Here is a 13,048-nt window from a genome sequence, read left to right as displayed (position 1 = left end):
TTCTGTTGTGTGTGCTTAGTAAGTACGTAAAAGAAAACAAATCTTCTTTGAAGAAATGCATTGAAAATGTATCTGGTATACTCAGGGGGGGATGGGGGAAAATTCCCCCTTACTGGATACTTGTGTCCCCCTTCAGTTTTTATAAATTTTATGCATGGGGGGAAACAAAGATTATTGGCAATTTAGTTACTTTTCCCCAATTCGCCATTCAATTACAGCACTTTTCTGTCAGATAAATGGAAGTTCCAATTGGAGAAAACAGATGTGGTCTCAAGCGCTCCTCTATTCCTGTCAAACAAGTGGCTAGGGTCGAAGACCACCTCCCCTCTTACCTTTTTTTCCAGAGAGTTTGCCCAGAAAATACCACCCATGTGAAAGTTAGACATGAGTTGTCACGTGACAAACTTGTCACCACAGAATGTCTGTATTTGTATGAGTGGAACAACAGTACGTAAAGATAGCGTACATGGCTACATGACGCGAGCATGATAGCTCTTTATGAAATAATGTTTTTAATAACAATGTGTGTGTTTTTTTAAGAACAATGAACATTTCTTTGTAAAACTGGAATGTTAGTGAAAAAAGTGAACATTATGAGTTCCAGACACTGCAATGAATGTTAGGAACCTGCCATAAAAACAAACAACATTTGATAATGCTAGTGGCAGTAGACTGTGTTGACAAAGTATCAGTTCTGAAAATTTGCAAGAACAAGGCAGTAGTAGTGTAGCGGCAAGTTGCCTTGAGATTTTGCCTAAGTCATGAAAAATTTAACAAAAGGAAAATTACGCGGCCATGGCTTGATGTATCTAGTGAGAAGTTGCGTATACATAATCTTTCAACATCACTGAATTAAGACACACCGGGCAAGTTGGAACATGGCATTTTTTTAAAATTATATTTTGGTTTCAGAATGCATTGTCAAGTCGGTAGTATTGTAATTTTGCAGCAAACTAAACACATTTGTAAAATATCATGACTAAAAATATAGAAGAATCGATATTGAATTCGTTCTCTTCATCAGTTCCATAAAGATTGATTATGAGATTACATACACCATCTTGTGTCTTTTTATATCATACTGGCAATCGATACTTGGCACCATCACCCAAAAATCAGGTTTAAATGAATTAACATGCTAGTGGTACTTGTGTTAAGCTCCTGTGACTTGAGAAGCAAAGTAATGAGTAATTTATATGATTTATTACACATATGTAATACTGTTGTACATAGTTCTGACATGCATGTAGATTTTTTCGAAAACAATACTGAAATTTAAATTTCCCACAGAAAACAAGCACAGACTTTACATTATTATAATGTTCTTCTCTCCAGTTAGTAGTTATCAAGATATATATTTTGGTTGAAAACCGTAAAGAATTTTAAATTTTCATAGCATAGCTTTTTATATTACAATTTTTCCCCCGAAAGTGTGAACAGCAAATGCGCAATTCTTGCTACAACAATAGAAGATATATCAGGCAATATGCAAGGTGCAGTTTTGAACCCTCAACATCCTGGCATTGCCTGTGTAGGGGTCTGGCGAATTTCAAATTTCGTGTCAACAATTAGAATTTTGAACTTCCTTCTTCTTCTTCTTCTGATATTTGGTAAATGAAAATTGGGAATGATTGGCATAGACTTGTAGCCTAGACTACTTAAAAAAAAAAAATGCTATAATTTGTACTTCTAGCATTAGTAGTTACCGAGATATTGTTAGTGTTTTTTTTAACTTTTGATTTTAAATTTCCTGCTGAAAACATCCCCAGTGTTCATTCCCTATTGCCTAAATGGGCCCAGCATAATTAAACAATAAAATAATGGTAGAAGGAGGGAGAACTATTTTGTAATCATTGGATACCATCTAAAGTGGATGCTGATGAAAAGAAATACTTGAAAGTTTGTGCACCAAGTTGAAATGTCAAACTGAAATGTAGTGTACAGTGAATAATATCCTACTGTTGAATCATTCATCATGTTGACTTATGCTTCCAAAGAGCAATACATGTTGACAGAATGCATATTGAAAACTTCTGTACCAACAAACTAAAGATAAAATTTTGCATGCCTTATTTATGTTTGTTATTCTGGCATTTCATTTTCAGTTGATGGTGAAAATTTGAACTATTTTCTTCATCATCATTCGCTTTCTCATGGCCTCTATAGCCACTATGCTAATGCCTCTATGTTGGCACCAAGGGCTCTGAGTAGAACAACTTTATTCATGGCCACACATGCATAATTTACTGCAATGTTTAGTGCAAAATAAGCGTAAGATAAATGTTTACGTTGTGCCACTAGGAGACCAATACCAATGGGGTTTGTTTGTTGTAAACCCACTGCCTTACAATACATGAAGAATACATAATAGGGGCTCACTGATTGTGTATTCATATTTTTTGTTATTTATTGTTACTTTTCTGGCACCTTTAGATTATCACAACAGTGACCATGAATAATGATTGGATGACATTGATAAATTGCCACACGAGAAACAACACCAATGAACTGACCATGACTAGAACCCTTGAAGTTCCATGGCGAGATGAAAGTCATGCACTTAACGCTCTCAGTCACCATTTATTAGCATGTTTCACACCGAAGTAAGATCAATAATCCTTTTTTGCAGAAGTCTGCAACATTTATGCATCATGTAACTACCACTCATGTACCAAAAAATGAATCTGAACTATTCACACAAGTACGATAGGTCAGATCAAAAATAGAATCTCTCCATCATATGACTTGAAAGACAAATCTGAATAATTATCTAGTGTTAAATTCTGTCCGAAAATTTTATTTTAAATTATTTGTGTGTTATTAAGGAACACTGGAAATTTTAATTTGTTTTAATTTTTGATTTCTGAAAACCCCTGACCCATTGGAGCAAAACGAAGACCAGGTAGGGAATAGGAAAATTCAACAGTTTTCAGTCAGTGAGAGCCATGTGTACAAGAGTAATTATCTGGATAATCTAAATACAATCCTTTCATTTTAACAACGAATTATCCTGATCTGAACAAATTGTTCAAAGATATTATTATTAAAATATTAACATTGCCTTCTACTGAAAGAACACCTTTTCTTTTGGAAAATATGGCAAATTTATAAGCATATCTGAGTACTTGAAATAATTTTGTGGTTCACAGATAACATTACTACTTAAGAATGACCATTGATAGGTTTTGTTGTGTCAGAGTTTGTGTTAGGCAATATTTATTGAGAAAATTTTGGAATGTTATGTAATCTTAGTGAAAGAACTGGACTTTTTCTGAAATATCCTGTTGATAAATTGCGTTTAATGACATATATGTTCTTCTAGGTTATCACTGTGCCACACATTCGTTAGAAGTGACTTGCAACAAGAATGTACGGATAGTGATATGTATTCAGAAAAGTCTTTTGTTCGTTCATCTTGTAAGAAATCGCTTGCACAGAATGAAGATCTTAGAAGACATTTAAAAATTCATGCTGTGGAGAAGTCCTATGTGTGTTCAACTTGTAACAAATCATTTGCACAGAATACATATCTTAGAAAACATTTAAGAGTGCATACTGAGGAAAAGCCATATGTGTGCTCAACATGTAACAAACCATTTGCGTATAAGTCAGACATTAAACATTATTAGACATTTAAGAATTCATAGTGGAGAGAAACCATTTCTGTGTCCAACATGTGGCAAATCTTTTGGACAGTTGGCATGTGTTAAACAACATTTACAAATTCATAGTATTGAGGCAAAGCTTTTCGTGTGTTCAACTTGTAACAAATCATTTTCACAGAATGCATATCTTAGAAAACATTTAAAAGTACGTACTGGAGAGAAGCCATACATGTGCTCAACATGCAACAAATCATTTGTATATAAGACAGATCTTATTAGACATTTAGGAATTCATAGTGGAGAGAAATCCTTCCTGTGTCCAACATGCGGCAAGTCTTTTAAATTGTTGCCTTATCTTCAACAACATTCCAAACTTCATAGTGTTGAGAAGGATGATCTTAGGGGACATTCAAAAATTCATAATGATGAGGAACTCTTTCTGTGTTCAACCATTCAGAGCTTTGATAAACCTTTTGTTTGTTCACAGTGTAACAAATCATTTGCACGAGAGAGAAATCTTAGAAGACATTCAAGAATTCATACTGGTGAGAAGCCATGTGTGTGTTCAACGTGTAACAAAGCATTTACATCCAAGGAAGTTCTTATAGCACATTTAAGAATTCATAGTGGAGAGAAACCCTACATATGTTCAACGTGTCACAAATCATTTACATACCAGGAAGTTCTTAAAAGACATTCAAAAATTCATAGTGGGGAAAAACCTTTTCTGTGTTCAACATGTGGCAAGTTATTTCGAGAGTTGACCTATCTTAATGAACATTCAAAAATTCATAGTATTGAACAGCCTTTTGTGTGTTCAACATGTAAGAAGTCTTTTACAAAGAAGTATTGTCTTACAAGACATTCAAGAATTCATATTGAATAGAGACCGTTTCTTTGTTCAACACCAATGAAATCATTTACATAGTTCATGTGTGTTTGTGAACATTCAACAGCTCATAGTTTTGGAAAGCCTTTTGTCTGTTTAATGTGTAACAAATCATCTCCACAGAAGGTATAAATTAACCTCTAAGTGTGTTCAAGATGTGATAAGAAGTTTTCATGCAAAATGTTCCCATAAAGCATTCAAGAATTGATGGTGGATAGAAAGCTTTTCTGTGTCCATCATGCAACAGATCATAAAGAGATATGTTACAGTGTTTCCAGCTACCTGGAACACTTGGACAACTTTTAAAAGTCAAGGAATTTAGTTGATGTTAGGCATATAGCATTATAAGCACCTTGTACAAAGTATATTTTACAACTAGTGTGTTTCTTTTAAATTGTATAATAATTTGCTGAATCGTGTTTCATGAATTCTCACAATCTGGAATTATAGTTGTGATGGTTGGTTGGTTGGTTGACTTGGTGTTTTAAGTCCGCTTTATGCACAGTAAGGCTAATTGGGACTGGACCTACAGTTTCCACCAGATATCGAACCCGGGATTCCTTGATTGTAAGGCAACGATGCTACCACTGCGCTATATAGTTGTGATGATTGAAGGAATTGCGAGGGAGTTGTATAACTGACCAGAGCTGGAAGAGAACATAAAATGTTTGAAAGTCAGTAAAATACAATGAGAATGGGAGGAAATCTTGAAGAAGTGATAAAGGGAAAGCTACAGCAGATGTCAGTCATATAATGAGAGAGTTCCTGCTTCTGGAGGTGGTGGTTGCTGACCTCCACATTAAAGTTCTTTCTGTGTCTGCAACAATTTGATTTTTTTTAGTTTTATTATCTTTCAAGAATGTTTAAATACTAGTTGTTTATTTTCAAGCTTGTAGTAGGTTTCCTTATTTTTGAATTTTGCATTAATAACTTTGGAAGCACATGCACAAATCCATAACAAATGCAGTTGGTATAATGGAATATTTTTTTAAACTTGTGGACAAGTATTACATTACATGTTAAAATACATTATTACATTATATGGTAAAAAAAAATATGGTAAAAAATATGGTACCCCCGTGTCAGGAAACTGTTTTTTTTCTTATTGAAATATTTATTAATATGTTAATTAATTAGGTAATTACGTGTATAAAAATATGTATATGTGATAAGTGTATCTCAATTTGTTATGCATTTTTAGGTTCATATATTCATGTATAGAAACTATGTAGCACTGTGTTCTTTCTTCGTGTTTCGAACGTTCAGGGATAAGGCGGGCGTTTTAGCTGTTAAAACTCAAGCTTTTAAAGAAGGGCCAACCAAACGTATATAAACTCGACCTCGTGCCTGTTAAGACATTTATTTATTTATTGAAATTTCCAGTACAGCAGAAGCCATTTTAAACCGGAAAGAAGCAACAGTAAAACAGTACACTAGTGTTAAAATGAACACACGAAACAAGATAAAATAAAATTAACAAAATATAAATATAAACATAAACAAGTCGAGACAGTTCCAAGGTAAACAGATGTGTTTCACAAAAGCATTACTTATATACAGTTTTTTCTATGTTGGTGATAAAAGATGGATATGAACTGAATATATCGGTTTGGTTTGAGATTACATTGAACTCATTTGGTAGCCTATGAAATAGTGAACATTGAATGACTGAGAGTCTTGGAGTTGCAGTGTGGAAAGTTTCCTTGCTCCGTGTTTTATGTCTGGGCACTCTGAGGGAGAGTTCGTGGAGTGGGATGCTGCATCTTAGGTTTCCATTAATTATCTTATGTAGTAATTTCATATCTGCAACGTATCTACGTGATTCTGGAGTATTTATGTTTACGTTTATAAGCAGATAAGGTAGGTGTCTCAAGGCCGGCACTCTATATCGAACGATGGAGAGGAAAAATGTTAGAACACGTCGATCTTGGAGGTATGAGAAGGGGCAGCCATGTTCCAGATTGGTGAACAGTATTCTTGAATGGGGGACACAAAAGTTTTGAAATAAATGGAAAGTGCTTTCGGGTTACGGATTTCGGTGAATCTGTAAAGTAAGCCTAGCATACGCATTGCCTTTTTTGTGATTGTTGATATGTGATTATCGAAAGTTAGTTTAGAATCTATGAGGATACCTAGATCTCGGTGGTGTGCTTCTTTTGTTAGAGTGATGTCGGTGAGTGTATAATTACCTTCAAGAATGTTTTGCTTCAATGAAATTGCTATGTAAGAGCATTTCGAAGGGTTTGTGGTCAGTTGCATCGCTTACACCATTCAGACGTAACGTGAGTCTACCTTGTGACAAGTATATTCCCGATATAATTCATGAAATTTAAAGCATCCAGGTAAAATATTAGAGATTCCAACATAACAAAAATTAGAGTTTTGGCTTGATATTTAGAGAAAAGAATGTTCGGATACGACTTGTACATATTTAAATTTACGTTATTTCAACCTTAGAAAATATCCAAATTTGTTGTTTTTAATTTTACAGTTGCTGGACAAGGTAATTTATCTCTCTGATCAGAAAGGTTTCGCAAAGGTAATCCATTGTCTCTTGTAGTTATTTATACAGGGTGTTGCAAAATACCTGTTACAATGCTTGGGAGGTGCTTGTGATGTTCTGCTCAGTTTACTAACCTATCCCAAAAAGTAGGAAAATAGGAAACTGGTACAAGGGGGCCAAGGTGGAAATCGGTTCAGAAAGTAAGACAAGCAAATCACAAAAATGTATCTTACTTCTTAACAAAGCCAATGAAACTTGGGTCGAGTCAAGCTTTGTAAGGATATGCAAGTAAGAACAAAGAAAGGATGCACAAACAAAGGGACAGACCCAAAAACCTGCCTCTCACACAGATCGAAGATACTTTAAACGTATACCTAAAAGTACAAAAACTTCTTATTGTCTTTCTATGTTATAAGAAACTTTCATTTTGTGTATCACTCTATGCTTATTCTCTAAAATAAGCGTGTGTGCATCGTATTCATACACAGAAATATGTCTCGGCAAACGAAGGGACACAAGCACCACTTAATGAACCAGTTTTGTTGCATGTGGTGCGTGAGTAACTAATTGCCACTCAGAGAAAGCACTATATGCATAATTAAGCCTAAGAACATGCATAATTACTACCTGCAACCAACTACTGATGTACTCAAACATCTTTTATGTTGCTTTTCAAATAAGAGAACAGAATTTCATTAACAAGAACAACACGTTTTATTTTATGTAGTCGTTGTTTCAGATTTTTACAAAAATACTTAACCACTTTTTAACGTGCATTTGAATTGCTCAGTAGGGACAATTTAATTTACCATTCTTGCATATTTTAATCTTTTGTATATTCATATCACATTAAACAGCATCATATTCAAACATCACAAAATGCATAACATGCACGTTTTATTTTACGTAGTCGTTGTTTCAAATTTTTACAAAAATACTTAACCACTTTTTAACATGCATTTGAATCCCTTAGTAGGGACAATTTCATTTACCATTCTTGCATATTTTAATCTTTTGTATATTCATATCACATTAAACAGCATCATATTCAAACATCACAAAATGCATAACATGCACGTTTTATTTTACGTAGTCGTTGTTTCAAATTTTTACAAAAATACTTAACCACTTTTTAACATGCATTTGAATCCCTTAGTAGGGACAATTTCATTTACCATTCTTGCATATTTTAATCTTTTGTATATTCATATCACATTAAACAGCATCATATTCAAACATCACAAAATGCAAAACATGCGCGGACTCAAATTTATGTACATGTCGCTGACAATTAAATTAATTACTAGAATATTTGCATTCTACGTTACAAAGACTAGAATGTTCTCGTAACAATTGCACTTCATAATTCATGTCTATCGTGAACAACAAATATACATTTACTCATATCAACAATTATATTTATATGAAATACTCATTAGTGCTACTTAGAGGTGATTAATGGGGTTAATCGTAAATTTAGGTTAAGAAAGCTTTGCTGTGTTGAACTACGTCATACTGCCTGCACATATTTGTTATGTAAGCTTCACACAAAGTTTCAAAATGTTTGACAAACCCCCGGATATTTTCTCATGCATTTGCTTTCAAACTTTGCTCGTTATTTCTTTTTCTTTTTTAGAATAAGACACATGCATGCAATTATATATTACGCGTTGTACTCTTCGCAGAATTTTTAGATTTTAACACTTGAGAGAATGTTTCGATAGTTCGTGGGAACAACGGCACGCAATAATTTAGCTACAATTCAGTCTATTTGCTTAGCATTTATATCGTGCGAAAGAACAAGGTAACGAAGCATTATGTTGCACTATTTTGCACTCTTCCAATTATCACTGAGTTCAAATAAGAATAAATTTTTAACGTACCTGTATTCTTAGGCAATTTTGGTTTACCACAAGCCTATTTCTTTCATCGTAAACGTCTATATCCTGCTAACAATGTATTTAGATGCACGCGCATTTATGCGACTTCTTCCTCAGCAAATTAACGGATTGTACACGTTAACATGTAGGCACGAACGAGCAGCTGTTGCAGCGTGTTGTTCCCAGTCTCTATGTTCCCGGCCAAGTTTGGGTAGGAAAAAACAGTTAACTATCGACGTGCAAAGTTAGTATCCAAGAGAGACGTTAAAAGGCAAGCAAAGGTGCCATCTGGTGGCAATTCACAGAACTAGATCAAAAATCGAAAAGCTTCACCAAACGAGTGTAATACATTTTGATATTCGAAGGAAATCACAAAAATTCATTACAAGGAAAAACAATGAAACAATGCCATGTGAAAATATGTGGAAATCGGCACTGTTTTTGAGTGACATGCATGCGAAAATCGCCTCACACCATGTTTAAAGCTCAATAACTCAAGAAGGAAGAAAGATATCAATGAAGGATTTAAATAATACAAAGAAAGTCGTACCTGACGAATACTATGGTGCAGCAATTCAGGCCCAGTGTAAATTGTGCAAAGGGACTCTCAAAGAAAGTGGGGAATCCCCTGAGGGAAAATACAGGAAATTTACTACTATTTTCTACATAATGTTGAGATAGGAATGTAGCCATTAAAAAAATGAGGATGTACGTCCACATGTCCCACTACTGCTGGGATATGGTTCAAAACTTGGGAAATAGGGAAATAACTGGACACGGTTCACATTGCGGTACGAAGAAGAAAAGAAACCAATTTGTCGCATGTCCCACTACTGCTGGGACACCATCCCAAATGGAAAAAAATACAGGAAAAAAAGTTTTCAATCCCCTAATGTTGCCACACTACTTTGCAGTATGAAAAACAAAAGTTAAACAATAGCCACCTGTCGTCAGGCTGTACATCAGGCATGTCAAACTCAAAATCTGAACTGGGCCAAATAGTCAGTAGTGTTCGATAGGGCGGGCCGCAAGGAAAAGAATAATTATTTCTTTAATACTTTATTTTAAAGAATGACTAACATAACACTTAATAAATATATTGATCATTCATTGAAACTTGATCATTGCTTCTTGCCTGACAGCTGGCATCTTTTTTCTGCCACCAACTTATCAATATCAGGAGACATCTTATTTAAAGCAGCTACTTTCAGAACACAGCTAAGATGAACGTCTGATAATCCGGATCTCGTTGGTGACTTGTTTCCTTTCACGAGTGAGAAAAGTTTTTCACACTGGTAAGTGCTACCGAACATGGAAATTATTTCACACGCTTTGCGGGCTTCTGGAAAACATGCAGGCAAGTACTTGTAAAAGTCAGGGATACCCACTTCGCTGTACTTTTGTTTCAAAGTTGAGTCGCACTGAATTTCAATTACTTCCATCTGCAAATGTGCTGCCACTTTTTCTACGTCAGTCATAAACAGGGCTGAAAACAAGGAGATCTCGTCTTCGAAAGAACGAACATCGTGGAACCTTTTCCCGAATTCAGTATTCAAAAGCTGAATTTTTTCGGCGTACTTTTTGTACAAAACAGGGTCCTTTGAACTTGATCTGTATTTAGAACAAGTTGGAAAGTGTGTCAAGTCTTCGTTTCTTAACTGTTTTTCCCAAAGCAATAACTTACGCTCGAATGTTTTGACTTGATCATTCATGTTGGTGATTAATTGATCTTTTCCTTGCAGTTTCAAATTTAAATCTGACAAGTGTTTCGTTATATCAACATGAAAGGAAAGATCTTGTAACCATGTTGGTTGCGAAAAAAGGCTATTATCTTGTTCTTTCATTTCCAAAAATTGACATATTTCATCTTTCAAGTTCCAGAATCTTTCAAGAACCATAGAACACGATAGCCAGCGCACTTCTGTGTAGTACGGCACTCCAGAATATTCGCTTTCTAAATCTGCTAGGAAAGCAGAAAATTGTCGCTGGTTTAAGCCACGGGATCTTATGAAGTTGATAGCTTTTTTCACAGGCTTCATCACACTTTCCATGTTGATTACTTTTGAACACAAGACCTCTTGGTGAATGATGCAATGCACATGAAGGAACATGTGTTTATCGCAGGTTTCACGAAATTCGTTTTGCAGTTTTGTCACAAAACCATTGTTTTTTCCCGTCATTCAAGGGGCACCATCCGTAGCTACACAGGATAACTTTGACAGAGGTAAATCATACTTCCGCAGAAGTTCAGGAACAGCAATAAATATATCCTCACCGGTAGTACTGTCATGCAACGGTACAATGTCCAATAGCTCCTCGAAAATGTTGAACTCCTCATCACAAGCACGAAGAAACACAGCTAAGTGAGCTACACCACCGATATCTGTACTCTCGTCACAAGCAATAGAATAAGCAATGAAATTTGACACTTTTGTTTTAATTTGATCACTCAAATCACAGGCCAGTTCGGTTACTCTTTCAGCAACCGTGTTGCGGGATAGTGAAATGCCTTGAAAAGCTTTTACACTTGCTGGATTAACTATTTCAGCAGCTTTTACCAAGCACCGTTTAATAAACTCGCCTTCGGCAAAAGGTTTTGAGCTAACTATCAACTCCGACAATGCATAGCTTGCGCATACCGCAGCTTCGCTTTCTTGAGCTACGTTAGTAAACATACCTTGTTGTTGTTTTAATCCTGCCATCAACTCTCTCAGCTTGTCTTGCCTCATTAATCCGTCGTATTGGTTGTATGTAGCTCTGTGTTGCTCATAATGATGTTTGACATTATATAACTTCGGTACACTAATGGTTGATCTGCACACCAAGCAAACAATGTAACTCTGTGTTGCTCATAATGACGTTTGACATTATATAACTTCGGTACACTAATGGTTGATCTGCACACCAAGCAAACAATTTTATCTTTCATTTCACAACAAAAGTACTCCAACTCCCATTTCTCTTGAAAACTACGATGTTCATCAGAAATTTTTCGTTTACTACCACTTGGTTTCGACAAAGACATTGTTGGTAGCACAAACAAAGCAAACCGAATAGACCCAAACTTCTTGGAAAATGGAACCGACAGAGGGTAGCAAATATGCGGGAGAGGCAAAGGAGGGGTGAGTCGCGCAGACTATAAGACGCGGTAATAGGTTTTCGGGCGAAGGTAGCTTCTTCCCCTTTCCCTTCAACCCTCCCGTTATTCTAGATTCCGGAGGGAAAACTGCACAGGCAGACGACTTAGCCTTGGACTCGGAACAACTGGCAATCACTACATTCGTCAAGCACCCCAATAATGCAACACGACCACCTTTTTCCACCTAACAACGGGAATATCCTGTCCAAGAGGAATACTTGTGAAATTTCACATCGTGTTACATAATAACATAGATATTTTAGCAACTACTACATCTGAAGGTTCTACTACTTAAAAACAGGTAATAGCAAAGAGGCCGCACAAAAATATATCGAGGGCCGCATGCAGCCCGGGGGCCGCGTGTTTGACATGCCTGCTGTACATAATACAAGATAGCTCCCCAAAGAAAGTTAGTAATCCTGGAAGGAATGAAGACAGAGAATGGCGAGAAAATGCACACAATGGCATGTAACATTTCCAGGCACAGCACATCTTGAAGGGATTCCCCTGAGAAGCGCACAACCTCTGCACATGCAGATCGACGGTATGTAGTACAGTGATCTCCAGCATCTTCACTCTCACCTTTTACTAAAGTACACTGTGCGGTGCTGATAGGGGCTCACAAACACCGGTATACTCAGAGACTATGTCGAAAATGTCCACCATTGACTTCAAGACAAAGATGGCATCGTTGAAGCATGTCACCAATTGTCCCAGCAACAGCACTAACATGAGCAAGGAGGTCCTCAGCACTTTCCACAGGGGTTTCATACACAAGCCTTTTCATTTCTTCCCACACAAAGAAATCCAGTGGTGTGAGGTCTGGGGAGTGAGGTGGCCTAGGATCGCTGGAAATATCATTGAGTAATGCCCTGGCTCCCCGGTCAAAATGCACGGGGGGCACCGTCGTGTTGAAACCAGTGGCACGTTTTCCAAAAGTTCAGGTAATACGTCATGTAGAAACACCCGATATTTCCCACCACACAAAGTAGAGGGTAAAATGTACGGGCCTATCAAGTGGTCACCTACTAC

The 13,048-nt window shown here is 36.2% G+C and overlaps 3 protein-coding genes across 3 annotated transcripts in view; 1 reads left to right on the top strand and 2 right to left on the bottom strand.

Moving 5' to 3' along the window:
- The window catches only part of LOC146001431 (uncharacterized), a 79,935-nt gene extending 76,306 nt beyond the window's left edge, over positions 1-3,629 (top strand). Inside the window, exon 3 of the mRNA XM_083138751.1 lies at positions 3,323-3,629. Within this exon, the coding sequence (XP_082994877.1) occupies positions 3,323-3,629 (307 nt within the window). The remainder of the gene's footprint in view (positions 1-3,322) is intronic.
- Positions 3,630-9,998: 6,369 nt separating this feature from the next.
- Positions 9,999-10,928, bottom strand: LOC146001430 (general transcription factor II-I repeat domain-containing protein 2B-like). Its single transcript, XM_083138750.1, has one exon. It carries the CDS (start codon positions 10,926-10,928, stop codon positions 9,999-10,001), a length of 930 nt encoding a protein of 309 aa, XP_082994876.1.
- A 129-nt stretch (positions 10,929-11,057) lies between these two features.
- Positions 11,058-11,606, bottom strand: LOC146001429 (general transcription factor II-I repeat domain-containing protein 2-like). Its single transcript, XM_083138749.1, has one exon. The coding sequence runs from the start codon at positions 11,604-11,606 to the stop codon at positions 11,058-11,060; it is 549 nt and encodes a 182-aa protein (XP_082994875.1).
- Between the last annotated feature and the right edge of the window lie 1,442 nt (positions 11,607-13,048).

This window comes from Lepisma saccharinum, chromosome 17, assembly GCF_977018435.1.
Source record: "Lepisma saccharinum chromosome 17, izLepSacc3.1, whole genome shotgun sequence".
Lineage (NCBI taxonomy): Eukaryota > Metazoa > Arthropoda > Insecta > Zygentoma > Lepismatidae > Lepisma > Lepisma saccharinum.
Note: the sequence above shows the minus strand (reverse complement) of the source record. Positions and strands in the feature narration are given on the sequence as shown.

Excerpts from the sequence above, each read along its gene's own strand:
- LOC146001430 (XM_083138750.1), bottom strand. The coding sequence starts at position 10,928 with ATGGAAAGTGTGATGAAGCCTGTGAAAAAAGCTATCAACTTCATAAGA.
- LOC146001429 (XM_083138749.1), bottom strand. The coding sequence starts at position 11,606 with ATGAGGCAAGACAAGCTGAGAGAGTTGATGGCAGGATTAAAACAACAA.